This window comes from Aplidium turbinatum, chromosome 1 (assembly GCF_918807975.1).
Source record: "Aplidium turbinatum chromosome 1, kaAplTurb1.1, whole genome shotgun sequence".
Lineage (NCBI taxonomy): Eukaryota > Metazoa > Chordata > Ascidiacea > Aplousobranchia > Polyclinidae > Aplidium > Aplidium turbinatum.
In genome coordinates, this window is record NC_137472.1 from 53998590 (window position 1) to 54015281 (window position 16692).

Here is a 16692-nt window from a genome sequence, read left to right on the forward strand (position 1 = left end):
ATGGGAAAGCTAACAAGCTTCTATATTGCCTTTAACGACAATGCCAACTCTATATACAACCCGGGACAAGTTATTTCTGGATCTCTACTCGTTGTGCTCAGTGCTCCTATGGAAATGCGAGGTAAGTGACAAAGCATCTTTTTTTCAATGACAATAGTTCTCATCTCTATGCAGTTAAAGCCTACTGTACATTACGGATCTTACGTTTGTGTATAAGCAACTCATGAGCAGGGTAAGCACAAGGTAATCTTCTACCCTAAGCGAGTTTTGCTTTCAGCGTTTTATTGCTCAACGTTTTATACTGTGATAAGTGTGCAACAAAAATACTAATTTATTTGGTTTGTGTAACTTGAATTGCTGTTGATTAAATAATTGCTCTATTTGCGTCACTTTTCGTACGTAGATCTCTGTTTTACTTTCATGTTTCGTTACCAATTCCGCCATGTTGAACGCGAAAGCGTATAACCAGACTCGATGAAAGTCATAACCATTAGCGTGGAATAGGTTGTCCAGTGGGTAAAGTTTTGGACGAGTGCCCGGGATTGTTTTAGGTATCCGAAAGTTTGGTGAGGGCCCAGGATATTTTATGAATGTCCCATTGTTGCACTCGAATACCATAGGTGTCCTTCTTTTAAAAACAAACACTTGACATTTGTAGGAAAATTTGTTTTAGAGATGCTATTTTTTCAGAGATGGCCCGAAATTACCATGTTGAATTTAGAAAGTCCTATGCAAAGATACTAGGCTTCTGATTTCATCCTCAATTTTTCATAACAACAAAATAGTCGTGACGCACAACCATGTTGTCTAATATTCTGTGCAGATACCAAGGGTGACCTCAAAGAGTAAATTTTGATATAGGCTACGAGGAAGTGTTGATGTAACCTTTTGATACGCCACTAAGTTTATTACAAGTTTTCTCCAGCTTCTCAGCGCCGCTATTTTGAATTCGCTTCAAGGCTTGTAGTTAAAGGCGGTCTTGATAGAATACATTTACGGCTGAGAGTGGCCTACCAACATTTGTGGTTGTAATTTACAAAAACTTTATTAACCTTGGGATGGCGGCGCAGATGAGGTGTTGGCTGTTGGCTCTCCAATAATACACACTTGGTTCCACTTCCAGCTTAAGCTGGTTGTTGAAAACACCACTCACGCCTAGCCAGGTTGCAATAAATTGGTTGGAAAAAATGTTAATAAAAAGACTGTCGAGAAGAAGAACTAGCTTCCTTAATGCGTTAAGAACACCATCTTCTGTCGGCTGCATAGCCGAGTGGTGAGAGTGCTGGAATGGCAATCGAAAGGCGCCGGTTCGACACCGCTTATGAGCATGCAGATCTGTCTTTGGTGAGACACTTAAAGGCATGCCTGAAGGTAGACATAAAGATTGGCTTCCTTGCCTTCCCGTCCACTTAATCTAAATATTCAACCACCAGGTCTAAGCCTGTATATGACAAACTTTTTATGTCATATAATTTTGGTATAGCCTACAATAATGTTTATCAAATTTGCATTTGTGATCATTGTTCAGCAATTAAAATAAAGTTCCACGGGCAAGCTTATGTGCATTGGAGTGAAAGCCAGGGCTCTGGAAGGCACCAGACAACTCGCCATTACAAAGCAAAGGAGAAATATTTTGATGAAGACATTTACGTTCTTGGAAAAGGTAACTTGATATCCAACCTATAATAAAACTTATAATAACAATATCTATTTTTTACTATTTTTGTTCCATATTTTCTTCTAATTATAGTAATCCAGTTGCCATTAAATCAAAGCGCCCATTTAATGTTAATAGTTCGAATCAGTGTAAAGATTAACTCCATCGGCAATATTAACACTAACGAATGTGGTCAGCGATTTGATTGTGGTCAAGTAGCAGCATAAACCTTTTACATGATCCAATAAACCCATTTTAATAAAACCTTTTCATTGCCAACTTTCTATTGTTTTGAAACGTTTGGTTTTGAATCTTTATCCTTGGAATGAGAAAGCCTTGATAGATTATTCCTGGTAGTTTCGCATATTTGTGGAGGCTCTTGACGCAGGGCCAGTTACCGAGATTGACAAAGTGAAGTTTTCCGATTGTTGAAGTGTTGTTGCTAGGAAATTATTCCATTCACTTGATGCCGCTGAATGGAGAGCAGTCTTGAAATGTGTTGCTCCAGCGCACACCCCGAGAGTCGAACCAGCGCTGCATGATCTTGAGCCGATCGCGTATCCACTGAGCTAACCGGCGGACGAACGTCATGGTATATACACACGTAAAACGCTTGCAACTGATAAAAATGGCGATCTGTATCATTTGGTAAATAGGTTTATAAATTATAGTATTGAAATTAAAGTCAAAAATTTAAAAAAATAGTAAGTAAGGATTGTTATATACTCGTCATTCCTGAGCATTCATCTTGCCAGCAGGCCTTCTTTGCGACATCAGCTTGAACTGAACATTGACTTTAAAACAATCACTAAAAATTGTCGCAGCCAAATCTTACTCCAGCATCATATACAAATTGTTACATTGCCCAACATCTTCATTGATTGATTAAGGGGCGTTTTGTTGCTTTTTTAAATCAAAATTTTAGTATTTTCGTATTGTGTGCTTAGTCATTCAGGCCACGATTGTTTCTGTTTCCCAGTTTTTTATCGGCATCACGGATTTAACAAATCAATATTTTTCGTAGGTTCCGGTGGACACACAGAAGAAGCCAAGCAAATCCCTGTTGGCCAAAACGTTTATCCATTCAGCTTCCAACTCCCAATCAACTTACCATCTTCATTTGAAGGTGAACAATGAGCATAGACGCGAAATGTGCTAATCTTACCATTGTGATGAAAGAAAGTTTTCGTAGAAACAAAGCATATCTTTAGAGTTCAAATATTATGGCAGCATTTTCCGTCTCATATAGCCTACAGTAGCCTACTTTTAGTATAATGTTGAGTTTTTGATCGTATACTTTAAAACCTTATCAATATATCTTAAACTAATTAAATTTTCGATAAACATTCCAAGTCCAGACTTTGCAACGTAAAATAAAAACATCTGCATGAAAAATGTTCACCGTTTAACCGGAGAATTATTGGACCTGAAGATTTGTTCATTGTAGGAGAAATGCTTCTCGTATATTTGGATGAGTTTACTGAGTAGCCCCACAAGCAAATGACCATTTCTACAATCACACAATCATTTTGTTTATGTGTGAAATTTTTTGTTTAACTCCACCCTCTCATGTCAGTTTTTATGACTTTCCTTCACTAACCTATCATGATTCCGTGTTTGCTAGTTTTGGTTGCCTTTAAGATTGTCCGAAAACATGCTGCAAGAGAACGAGGTTTGGTATATCCTATTCTGCATTTGTGAAATAGGCCAAACGAGATGGTCATAGAGAATTTCTTCATGAAAGCGATTTAAAAACGAAACATGTTTAGCAAGGCTACCTGAACGCAAAACCATTTCAAAGATTCCAAAACAATGCAGGTGACTGATATTGTCGATCAGTATGAAACATGCTGACGATGATAACTTGCTGAGTTTATGGTTTTACATGGTTAAACTTACAATCAACTTGCAGGTGCCATTGGTCATGTCAGATACTTTATCAAAGCTACAATTGAAAAACCATGGAAGTTCAACCACAACACAAAAGTAGCATTCACAGTTCTTGACATGTTGGACCTCAACCTTAATGCTGATTTGAGGGTATGTAATTGTTTTTCTCTTAGTTGTGTATGTTGTGTATGTAGGCTATGTTTGACAAGGTATCATTAAAATAGTAAATTTTTTCCCACAGTCTGCTTTCCTCTGCATTTTTAGATCACTGTCCTTACCGCATGTCTTTGTTATATTGCATTACTTCAACGCACTCTCTTCTCTGAATTAACATCTCTCTCGAGCAGTGGTGCCGAAGTTAGTTGAGGATTGGGGGGGATAAATCAAAATTTTATAAAATTTTAGACAATTTTGAACATTGGGGGGGGATGCATACTTTTATACACAATTTTAGTGGTTGTGGTATTAGGTTTATTAAACAATCACCGGACCTCGGTAAATTAGCTGCTAACAGCATAATATACAGACAAGAAATAGTGGAGATAAAAGCGCTACCTGTGCTCTTGTGAATGACTGCTGCAAGATTAAGAAACAAGCAAAGAAAAATTGGTACCTCCAGCTGGATTCGAACCTATGACCTTCCAATGAATACTTAGTTTTTCCAAAAAAAAACAACAGAAGTTAAAGGCTACTTTTCTTTTTGCCCTCTCCTTCACTAGAATCACTACACTTAGTGCGCTATATAGGACAAAGTCACTAGTCAGGAGACTGAAAACAATCGAAGCTACAGAAGAACATTTGCAAATTTATGACAAAAATGCTAACTTTCAAACACATCACAAGAACTTGTTGCAACCGAATTGCGTTTTACGGTAGTGCGCATTGAAAATACATTAGCACTGTCATTTATGCTGATGTCATTAAGAATATTTTGGTCAATGTTGCAAACAATGCTAGCATTTAACCTTTCCTGTCCCAAAGTAACCTATTTCTCAGTCAGGTTTTCAATCTACGAAGATTGGAAAACGACCTCTCACAAGCAGCAGAGCTTAACGGGCAAAAAAGAGCTGAACGGTTCTTAATCAGCTGGAGTATTTGAGAATAGAGAGGTTTTTCCAACTCGGACAATGCCTGGTTAGCTCTTTTAGCATCGTACAGAGATTTTGGTCCTGTTGCCTTGCTGAATGAATCAGTTTGATAACTCATCGATTGTCTATTCAGCTCTGGATAATTTTTGACCATTTCAGAAACTAAGTCGGTCTTGAAAATTCGTGCAAGTTCTTTATACTTTGCCAAATCAGAATTCAGGCTACTTTCAAACCTCTCGGTCAGTTCAGACATAACTCTGTCCATGAACTGATTGTAAAGTATTTTATAACTTAATGCAGTTGAGTGTCTGTAGTAGCTGCCATCCAGCCTCCACCCAATCTTTCAGGGACTCTTCTTTGCCGTGGTGCTTGCAAATAAAATTAGCAGCAAATTTTTCCGAAAGTGAAACTGCATTTTTGTAATTATTGTTCTCAAACTCCAAATCACGATATTTCTCTCGAGTGATTTTTACGGTCTGAAACAGCTCTTCACAAGAGTCAATGTCAAGCTTTTCTTGCAACGTGATACTATATTGCTCTATAAGTGCCAAAGGCTTCAAAATCAGCACAAGTCCCAAATATGTTTCTGCAGTTTCTTCATTACTGTAGTGCCGTGCCCAGTGGCCTGGTCCAACTCGTGCTTAATACATTCAATGAAGGTCCTTCATTGTCTAGCGTCAAATCCAAGACAATTTAGAACTGTGATTAAACATCAATAAAAGAAAAACAACAGCAATTCGAGATGCTTACAAACAACTAAATCGAAGTAAGCCTACAACTTCATAGCAACTATTTTTTTCTGAATTATTGGGGGAGATGCTGCCAAAATATTGGGGGGGATATATCCCCCCCATCCCCCTACTTCGGCACCACTGCTCTCGAGCCTTACCAAAGATCCTACTATAGAAAAGCTAATAGGTTACTTTGTTGCTAAAACAAAACTTGTTGAAAAGATCAGGTTTAGTCGATGCAAATGAAACTAAGTCATTCAAGACTTACTTTTTTCAACAGTCGCCTGTATCAAGCAATGATTCAAAAACATTATGCTGTCTGTGTTGTGCCAGTGGACCTATAGAAGCGCAAGTTCATCTCGAAAAATCCGGTTATGTGTCAGGAGAGTTCATAATGATCAATGCAAGTGTTGAAAATGGCAGGTAAATGAGTTTTCGCACTTCTTAAATAAACAAAGCTAATTAACTCCAGTTTTAAGAGAAAGTTAAAAAAGTGCCACAGACACAAGTCATAATCTTCTTAATCGGGATGCACTTGAACCGAAATTTCGATCGTGCCCAACTTAGAGCGAGATTAATTATATTTATCAAACCATTTAGCTCTAAAACAGCTTTCAATCAATAAACACAACTTTATACTTTTGATGGTGTATTGGTTGATGAAGGAAATCTTCTGAATGAGAAAGCTTCTTTGGAAGCTTAATTCTGGCATTTTGCATAACATGCAGTACTTGTAGCCTATAGGCTTTGAACCATCGACGCAGGCTGTTTACTGAGTTTGACAAAGTAAAGTTTCTGATTGTTGAAGTGTTGTTGTTTGTGAGTTATTCCATCCATTAGATACCGCTGAATCGAAAGTTGTCCTTGATATGCGCTGCTCAATGCTCAAGCGCTCATCCCGATAGTCAAACCAGCGCCGCTTGATTTTAAAGTTTGTTTGTTCAATATTACAATCGTTACATGATAAAACCAGAGCTTCAGTAATACAAAAAAATAATAAATGAAGGCTACTGTCACCCACCGAATCAAACGTAGTGGATGTACGATTTACTGATTCGTGAGTTGTGGCTCAAATCATAGCCAAAAGATTACAATTTATATGAAAATAATTAATTGGTTTGTTTTGTAGCTTGATCCCGGCTGACAAAGCCTTGATAGGTTATTCCAGGTAGTTTCGCATGCTTGTAAAAGGTTTTGACGCAGGGCCGGTTACCGAGATTGACAGAGTGAGGTTTTCGATTGCTGAAGTGTTGTTGCCGGGAAATTATTCCATCCACTAGTAATAATTTGAATAATTGTACATTCTACGAATGACATTTGAATAATATTACAAACAGAAAATTTAAAAGTGCATCCATTGCGTCTAAAAAACAGTCTATGCACAAGTCCTAACGCAGATACTTGAATTCTTCAAGCATGGAGTATTGTGAAAATTTATTTTAATTTTGTTTAAATTTTGGTCTTTTTGAAAATTAAATTGTACAAAATAGGAGTGTAGCCTATTAATTTTGCATTATTAAATCACTCTTCAATGCCGTCTATACTTAAATGTTTATCTTTCAGCTCGTCCGATATGCGTAGTACCAAAGCTACACTCGTACAGCAAGTCATGTTTCGAGCCAAGAGCAAATCGCGTATAGTCACAAACAAAGTGGCCTCCGTTGAGGGATTAGGATGCAAGAGAGGACAGTCTATTGAATGGAGGAATGAAAAACTACAGGTCTTGCATCACATTCTCAACAAACACGGTCTTGTAAAGATCATGTGGAGATGTTTTTAAAATAAGGATAAGTAAAAAGATCTAATATAAAAAGAATAGGGGAACGTTCAAATATTTTATGTAACCCTTTTTTCCGAATTTTTGACCCCCCTCCCCCATGTAACGCCAACGTAACGTTTTTTTAACCCCCCTCCCCCATGTAACGCTTTTTCACAACAAATTCAGCACAAAAAATACCATTCCGTACTCGAAAGCGTTACGTAACGTTTTGCTTGAACCCTTCCCCCCGATGTGACGCTAACGTAACGCTTTGCATAAACCCCCCTCCCCCTCGAAGGAGTTACGTAATATTTGAACGTTCCCTAGGCCAAGTACTTTTATCCCAACCGTACCATAAAGATTCCGTCAAGATTGATCAAACCATATTCTTAGCAACGTATTTACGATTTTATCGTAGCCTATCGCTTTTTGTTCTTATCTAGTTGGGTTGAGATTTTGTGTGAAATTGCTGGTTAACTGGCCAATATTGGAATCTCTAGGAATTTTTTGAAAAACGAAATACTGCATCTGCTCATTTCGTGTTTGCTTTTAATCGATATTTTTGTTTTCAATCACACTATTAAGTGTTCCGTAGTGCAGCCCAGAAGTAAACGCCTTCTTTCCTGCTCAGATTCCAGCACTTCCACCATCTTTGCTTCGATACTGCAACATCATCATCATTAATTACAGGTTGAAGGTTAGTACACAACGACTGTTTGAATTGATCATAAAGATAATTCTTTGTTGAAAGATTGATGATTGATGCTGCCAGTGCTGTATTTGAGGGTATACGGCGGTATACGCAGTATACTCTCTGCTTTTTCGAGCAATTATGGTATACCCTCTGGTTTTCCAAAGAGAGTGCTTATGCTATCCTTACTGATTCTTGACAACTAACTACTTAACCATTTGAGGACCAATGGTACCTGGGTGTACCATGAACTTAATTCCGTACTCGTATAATTTTGATGTTGATAATTCATGTTATGGTAGAATAAAGACTATTTTGTAAATTGTGTATTATTTATCATTTTGCAAAATCTGACAGTATACCCTTGCTGTGCTTTTTTTACGAATACAGCGCTGGATGCTGCAGTTATTGATACCATCACTAGACATCAGAGGTGTACGTAGTCAGGTTGTTGTGGATTCTTGCTCCACTTCGACTCCAAAGTTTGGGACTCCAAATCCACTCCTTTCCAAAATATTTTAAGAATATTGATTCCAAACTCCAATCCGACTCCAAACAAAAGACATAAACCACAATCCAACGTTTTTATCCCCTTCTGTGTATAATAACACTTTTATCTTTCTTATAACTTGTGGTAAAAATAAAAGCAAATTTTAAATAAAAAAATTACTGCTTGGAAAATAAAACCATGAAAGTACACAAACATGAAAACTGTGCCAACTAAGCTACAGAGTAAATATTTGCATGTTGAAAGTATCAATTGGCAAAAAATCAGCCTCCGGCTCCAATCAGGCTTCTGTTTCCACCAAAAATTTCAGACTCTAACTCCACTCCGAGTTTTACCAAAGACTGAGACTTCGGCTCTTAAATACTCCAAAACTACGCCTCTTGTACACTTCTGCCAGACATATGGCTCATGGAGAGGCTAGGTTGAGCAAAGTTGTCCAATTGGTGTAATCATAAGAACATGATAACCTACTGTAAATCAAATTGCAATACTAAGTTATATTTCACGAATATAATCGTTTGTAATAAATTGTCTTGGTACTTGAGTTGTTCTATGAGTAAATTTGACAGCAGGCAACTTGGAATTTGCTGTTTCGGTCAAAGGTATTCCGCTTTCAGATAAAGTTAAACTAAAAGATGAGGTAAATTTTGATTCAAGAGTTCAAACTGCTATGTATCCTTTTTCAGTTTTGCGTGGTTGTGCCAAGCGGCATCAATCTTCAAGTTACTGTTCCAATCACATTGGGTACCATTCCTTTTCGAGAGCCATCCTCTAACAATGCGGCGCTTCCCGATGTCACTCCGCCCCCATTCGAACCAACGACTTCTTCAATGGCTGCCTCTCTCCCAGGGATGCCTCAACCCAACGATCAACCTCCAGCTTATCAACGTAAGAAATTTTGTCAAATTGTACAGTAGGCTACGTTCTATAGTCAAAACTATAATCTTATTGTCAAAGCTTTATGTTATATCAATGTACAACAAAAACCGAAAAAGATTTTAGTTTCAATGGAATTATTCACTTCACGTTGATTGCGACCACGTAGACCTACAGTGCAATGCAATTACTTTATGCAACAGAACAGACAGGTGGAAGCAGCAAAAGCCAGCACAGATGCCCTGTAAGCTGCTTCCAATTTGTCATTAAAAGATGTTAAAAATTCTTCCATTTTATTGATAGCTCCTCCTCCATCTTACGCGTCCGCAGCTGGTGGAGGTGTGAGCATCAAAGATGAAGATGATAATAATCACTTGATGGGAGAGACATCCTTTTCTCCGCAGTATGCTTACTACGATTGGAGTCAATCTGCTTTCACTTACTCAAAATGAAAATCAAATGAAAAAGCGTTTATGCGCGATTCTGCCATGCATTTCAACAGTTAGGTTACTTACCATAAGCCATACTAATTGTGTAACATTATATCTTACCTGTTGACCCTTTATGTCGAGTCATGTTGTTGAGCAGTGGTTGCGTTTGGCATGCAGAAATCGTGACGTCATGACGAAAATTTTTTTTCTTTCTTAGGTTATTTTGTATAGTTTCTTTGATCTGTTTTGATTTTAGTTAAAACAGATTTTAATCATTAAGTCGCGTACCTGTACGGTAACGAGTGTTCTTGAAAAGGTAAGTAACATATTATCGCCTAAATAGCTGCCTTTTTTTGCTCTATTTAGAACTAAACAGTTTCGTGATAACAGAATGTTGAATATTTTTTTCTTTTTTTATGTTACCTTTTTTGTAATCATTTTGTCGTTTGTGCACATGAGTTTGTTTGTAGAATTCAATACGAAAGTTTATGTAGATGTATAATAACCGCCAACTATCGTCGCCGTATGCACCATTGCCTATTTGATCTTTAGAAAACTAAGCTGAGCTCGTCCTGCAACACCAAAGTCCTCAGTATAGTATTCTGAAGTGTTTTTGTGCGCCGAAAGAATTTGTTTTAAAAATGAGAAAGATATGATATTTGCACTTTCCTACGTTTACGCTTTCCATAGAAGAGCCCCATCCAGGTTCAATGACTGAAGTGACTACTATTGCATAGCCTATTCTCTGCTTGTTTTAACCCATTTGTGCTGAAAGTGAAAGTACTTAAAAAAAATTTTTGAAAATTTAAGTAGCCTATTGCATAACCATGACCTAAAAAACATTTCACAATTAATTTTTTCTTAATTATATTAGTACCGGACGAGAAAAAGACCGTCCTACATATAGGACGCTAGGCAAATCCGCTATCAAATTTCGTAAGTTTCTTGTGCGTAATGCGTAGGCCTAATCGTTATCGCTCAAAGTGATAATTGGGAACTCTCTTGCCATCGAGCATTTTATTGAGACGAAAGTTCACAAAATACGAAGATGAAAATTAACAAAGCAACACATCACTGAAGCAAGTCATTTAGCGGATCGAAATCGCTTTGAGGCCGAATTCGCCTACGTCAAGATGCCCTCCATGTAAAAACGCAAAGAGAAAACTAAAAAATTATCAAAAATTTCAGTAAATTACGATAATTATGTTATTGTTCTAAAAACAAACACAACTACTTTGTTATACAGCGTAGAAATCATAGGGAATCGGTGTTTGATACCACTTGATGCGTGGGAATTGATTGTCGCTTTTGCTTCATTTTGCTAACACGTGTGCCTGTGGCGACCTATATAGGACACCAATCTTTTGAACCAATTTTCTCGAAAATTTTGCTGCCAATTAAATTAAAACATTTGCTGTAAAATATGTTGATACATAACGAATAAAGACAATGATAAATATTTTTGGAAGCTTATTTGCATATGCGGATTTATTGATACAATTCGACATGCATCTTCAAAATTTCAGACTTAGCAAAATAGGGAAAATTGAAAATGATGTCAAGTCTCAACAAAACAAGCAATTTTCGAAAAAAGTTGTGATATATGCTGCAAAAACACTCATAAACGTATTTTGACATCATCTAAATCTATAAACTGAACGTGCGAAGAAAACTTTTGATTTGATTAGGTGTCCTACATATAGGACGCTAGGCATAAATGGGTTAACAATGTTGCGCAATGTTTTAAAGTCATATTATTTTTTATTGTCACATAGCTTTTTAAACCAGAAGCTTCCGTAAACCTTTGCAGAAGTCACTGATACCAAAAAGACATCTGTCTGGAAATGGTTTCAAAACGTAATTCAGTTTAGATATAAAATAAACGAATCTTGTGCATCCTTTGTAGTTTGCTTTTGTGCACAGCAGTATGTTTTGTTTTCGCTAGTGGGCAACTTATAATCCTGCTTAGGCCAACGCAATAATCGCTAAGCGTTTGAAAGCATACCTTTCTGAGTTCTTCGCTCATGGTCAAGCAGCCTAAGACCTGAAACTGAAACCTTCATATTTTGAAATGTATTTCCGTATGAAGCATATAATACTTTCTAAAGTTTAATACAATTAACGTCTACAATTTTCTGCAATAAATAACTGGATTTTCTTTTTAATAACATTTTTCTTCCTGTTGATGTGAGCTCTGGTGTTGCTAATGGCTTTATAGCCTGGTTGATACGCGATGAACAGTGTTCATCTAAGAAATTTTTCAGTAGGCAATACATTTTTTCACTGAGCATTAATTTTTTGTCGCTACCTTTGCAAACTTACAAAAGAAATAAAAACTTCGTGAGTTGTTGGAAGTAGCATGAAAGTATCAAAGATCACGAACAAATTAGAAACTTAATTCAAACAGTGCTTTTTTGCTTTCGCACGTTTTCGAAGATCACATGCTTATAATTAATATAAATATTTTAAATTATAATATGTTTAATAGTAAGATTTAATCCGTTTCAGCTAAAGTTTTTTAGCCCGAGCTCGAGTAATAAAAGAGACAAAGAAAAAAGTATGATTCTCAAAAACATGCATGGGTTGAGACTCGAGAGCAAATGTGAGATTCACTTGGACAAAGAGTTAATGTGTGTCAGGCTGAATTTTTTTAACCCGAGCTCGAGAAATAAGAAAAACAAAAAGGATCGCTTCTTGACAACATGCGTGAATTAAGAGATGTGAAGACTGCTGGAAATCTTTCAAACGCAAAGAAGTTTTCTAAAAGACGTTTAACCCTTTGAAGGTTGGGGGGGGGGCTGTCAATTCAACTTTTTTTTATCAACAGTTGTATCTCTAAAATCACTGAGGCTGCAACTACGAGATTTCTTGACTTTTCCTAACTTTTATTCACCTCTATTGAACTGAAATTTTGAGCGAATAAAGGGGATAAATTGAGAGATTTAATGCATTTCTCAGCACGTTCTCTGAAATATTTCATATTCTATTGTTCAAAATTTTCCCATCAGCTGGATGAAAGTAATTAATTTGGTCCATGTCTCGTTAATCTTAACTGTTTATGTAAAATTATGTAAAAAAATTTTAATCACAACATTGCAATGCATGTTTTTCATTACTCTACCAAAAAATAATGTGTAAACTCACGCTACAATTACAATCATAAGTCACATCAACATTTCAACGTATATGCGCAATTCTAAAATTCACATAGTTTTAATTTTCGAATATGCTCAGCGTGAATAATTTTACAAAGTGAATCCCAAATTTTGAAACCGTGCCTTAAAAAATAACAGAGATATCACTCCTAAAGCATAAGAAGAATCGAAAGCCCCCTCCCCAAACTGAGCAAAACTCTAGAAGCCCAACCTTCTAAGGGTTAAGTATTTTTTATTAAGTATTATACAAATGATATAAATCACAACCTAGCTCCTTGTAATGTGGTAGACTGATAGAGTTAAACGCGGTTATTGCTTGTCAACAGAGAATAGCAAGTTCACAATTTTTAATGATCTTGAAAATAAAGATCAGATCACTAAAGCAATAAGATCCTGAAGATCTAAATTACAGGTTTAAAATTAAAAATGGAGCTCTTGGTCAATAAGTTAGCAATTTGCTCAAGATAGCTGGTATTGCTAACGTTTACTTTTAACTATTCAAGTAGTAAGTATTGCAGTAAGTTAGTGATGGTTGCTATTATATCAACCGTTGTCGTAGTTTGTGTCGGATTGCAATTATTGTTTGACTGCCTTGGTCGTGCAATAAGCTATATAACTGCGCTAGGGATGTCTGCGCATAATTTTAGCTGCCATGCAGTTATATTTGCATTAAGGGTTTACATAAAATCTACCTCGGATGAAGCATGGATAGTTTGATAGAAATGAAACAACCATTCTCAAAACTTAGTTATATGGGCGTGATTGTGATCTGTTTCTGTTAAGCAATCTTTGAGACTCTGATGAGACTTGAAACTAAAGGAAAAGCGAAACATTGACGCAGTGTTGAAAATTTAAAATTGCAGCAAAAAGGAAGCAAGAGTTTGTATGCAAATTTGTTTTGCGTATGATTAGCCTCCTGTAATGTAAAATACTGAAAAAGTTACCAAATTGTCACTTAGTTTCATGCTTTTTGTTATTTTTTAAAGAACACCTTTGAACTACACCATCTTTTGTCAGATTTTTTCTGGTTCGTATTCTAAGCTTTTATTTTTGATACTACATAGTTTCAACTTTTACTGGATTCTTTTACTCCCCTCTGGTTTCGACATCGAACGAAAGTTGCTCAACAAACGGTAGAAACTGTTGCCTACTAAAATTAGGCTAGCAACTAAGGAATAATAGACTAGTTATTCAAGCAAGTAGTTAGCCTGGATTCACAATAGCCTAGTTTTGGTTCAAACAGACCAATAAGGCTTATAAAAAACAAAGTTGGCTTAAAGCAAGCAAAAATTTGGAAATTTTAAGACCAGATACTCAATTTTTTACTTTTTTGTTCCGTCACCGATAATATGATTGATTGATTGAACCTTTATCCTCGGACTGAAAAAGCTTCTTGCAGAGCTTAATCCTGGCAGTTTCGCATATTTGTAGAGGTTTTGAATCACTGACGCAGGCACGGTCACCGAGATTGGCAGAGTGAAGTTTCTGATTGTTGGAATCTTGTTGCCGGGGAATTATTCCATTCATTAGATGCCGCTGAATGTAGAGCAGTCTTTAGAACACGTTGCTCAAGCGCACACCCCGAGAGTCGAACCAGCGCCGCTTGATCTTGAAGCTTCGTTGTTCCAGAAGTCAGTGCTGCTAACCAACTTGGCTATCGGGGCGGACAAATTTGCTATATTTATTTTTGGCTATAGTTATTATTATATCACAACAAAAATACGTGTTCAATAAACTCGGTTTATACAAATACAACTAATAACTTGCGTTGGTGAAGAAAGAATAAGAATAAACGCAATGAATAAAGCCATTATAAACAATAAAACAGGGAGAGTAAGGGTTCAAACCCCTACTCCCCTCCTTGTATACGCCACCAGTAACAGATCCAGGAGGGCATCTAGTTACGTGTCCTTTTAAAAACGAAAAAAAAGCACTTAATTTTTCTCTGTTTTTGCAAAATGTTTTCGCTTGCTTCGCTGGCTCGATGTGTGTATGTGTCATATCCAGGTTTACGCCTGATGGTTGAAGATTTAGATTAAGCAGACAAGAGAAGGCAAGGAACCTCATAGGTTTCCCATATGATTTCCAATAGATAGCTCGATCATACTTCATATTCTTATCGCTAGCGGCATAGAAATTGGTTGTTTCCAACAGTGTATATAAATATATTGGAATGTTTTAATGGTTAAAATTCTGGTGCTCTCCCCTCAGTTTTTGTTCATTTTCGATTCGCTTTTGTACGTTTAAGTGCTTTTATTGTGCTCTTTTCAAAATAACTGACACTGCAAAAAGAGCAAAATAAAAGTTGCCAGATCAGAAACTTTAAAACGCTTTGCAATACCGTACAAGAAACCATGCCGTCGGTTCAGTCGTGGTGCATGGATTGGCCACTTTCTTGGAAGGCTTACACGTAGACAACAGCGAATATTATATCTGTTTCAGGGCCGTTCACAGGATTTCTCGGGCCCGGTACCAATTTTTTTTCGGGCCCCCTTCAGCGACAATGTTATGAATATAAAAGTTGTGTACAAACTTTTATTGATGTCGTGTAAGCATAGTCATTTAACAAATCTTGCGCAATCTTAAAATTTCTTGAACCGCAAAACTTACTACCTCTACCTAGCGGTTGCCTTTCTGAACTTTTATTTGTCACATGGCGCTAGAGTATTACTTCCCGATTCCATTGATGTTTCAATCGTCATTCTAGGCTCACCAGAAAAGAATTTACAGCAAAGTTAGTGCAGACAGTCAGAAAGTTTTCAATTTTATTTGGGAAAGGTGTTTGGGCCTAGGTCAAACATTTGCTGATTGTTGCAATGTGAAAAGCGGTTTTGGTCTAATATTAGTCCAGAAATAGAGATAGCAATCTTCTTAACTGTGCCGTTTCAGTTTAAGTTTGAACAAATATTAGACTGTTCATTTTAAAATTCGTGTTTCGGGTAATATTCGTGGTTAGGGAAATCACTATACTTGACTGAATTCTTATTTTACTGTTTGGTGGCTGAAGTGGCTATTTTACAGTACCACCAGAAAGCTGAAGGAGGCCCGGTACCCAGAAGAGGCCCGGTACTTTACCATCTGATGGCTGAAATGGCTGTTTTAACTTCTGATGGCATTTCCTTTAGATCTGATTATATTAAGATCTTGGTAATGTTTGAAGTCGCGGGAAATTTTTAAATCCGGGCCCCTTAAATATTCCGGGACCGGGTCCAAAAGTACTACCTAGACCCCCCTGTCAACGCCCCTGATCTGTTTAATTTTTACGATATATCAAATAGGCACTAGCAATTCTAATGTCGACTCTGGCTCCAGCCAAACTCCGAAGACGGAGACAACAATGGTTCCGGCTCGGAAATGTGTATGCAAGCTGTGGGTATGGTTATAGTCAAATTCTTGAGTAAATCTAACCTGTCGTATCTTTGTGGTATTGTAGTAATGCAAAAATGCACATGTTGCCTAATATATTGGTCCTTAATGTAGCCTATATAGCCTATCTAAGATTGAAAATGGGATCAAGGAAGTCAACCTAAAAACCTTAATCTCTTAAAAGCAATAATAAATCGGGCGGATGGAAAACATTGCCAAATTTGAAATCTACCCAAAAGTGGACCTTTCCGAAGAACCCTAAGCATTGCTATTAAACACCTTCTTGAAAGAGCGGTTGATAACCGCTTTACTGCCTGGTGAGAGTGGTGTACCAACATCCGCTAGGTTAGAACATTGATTATGAAGCAGATATTACTAAAGGCCTGAAGCCCCGGCCGGCCGCCAAAATGTTTCCTAGGTGTATCACAACCTAAGCACTTCAAAACGCTACATCATAATGGAGGAGCTTTTTGCCCAACTTTTTGCCAAGCTTTTTGCCGAGGCCAACAAATACAAATGTTCTTTATCACCAATTTAATG

At 37.0% G+C, this 16692-nt stretch overlaps 1 protein-coding gene across 1 annotated transcript; it reads left to right on the forward strand.

Moving 5' to 3' along the window:
* On the forward strand, positions 1-9652 carry LOC145767230 (arrestin domain-containing protein 3-like). The gene is made up of 9 exons (XM_082579021.1): positions 1-121; positions 1529-1663; positions 2682-2783; positions 3570-3697; positions 5647-5789; positions 6930-7086; positions 7757-7822; positions 9011-9212; positions 9504-9652. The coding sequence occupies exons 1-9, from the start codon at positions 1-3 to the stop codon at positions 9650-9652; spliced, it is 1203 nt and encodes a 400-aa protein (XP_082435147.1).
* The last annotated feature ends 7040 nt before the right edge of the window (positions 9653-16692 follow it).

Coding starts and splice junctions, on each gene's coding strand:
- LOC145767230 (XM_082579021.1), top strand. CDS start 1: ATGGGAAAGCTAACAAGCTTCTATATTGCCTTTAACGACAATGCCAAC. Junction 122..1,528: donor TGCTCCTATGGAAATGCGAG/GTAAGTGACAAA, acceptor ATCATTGTTCAG/CAATTAAAATAAAGTTCCAC. Junction 2,784..3,569: donor CTTACCATCTTCATTTGAAG/GTGAACAATGAG, acceptor ATCAACTTGCAG/GTGCCATTGGTCATGTCAGA.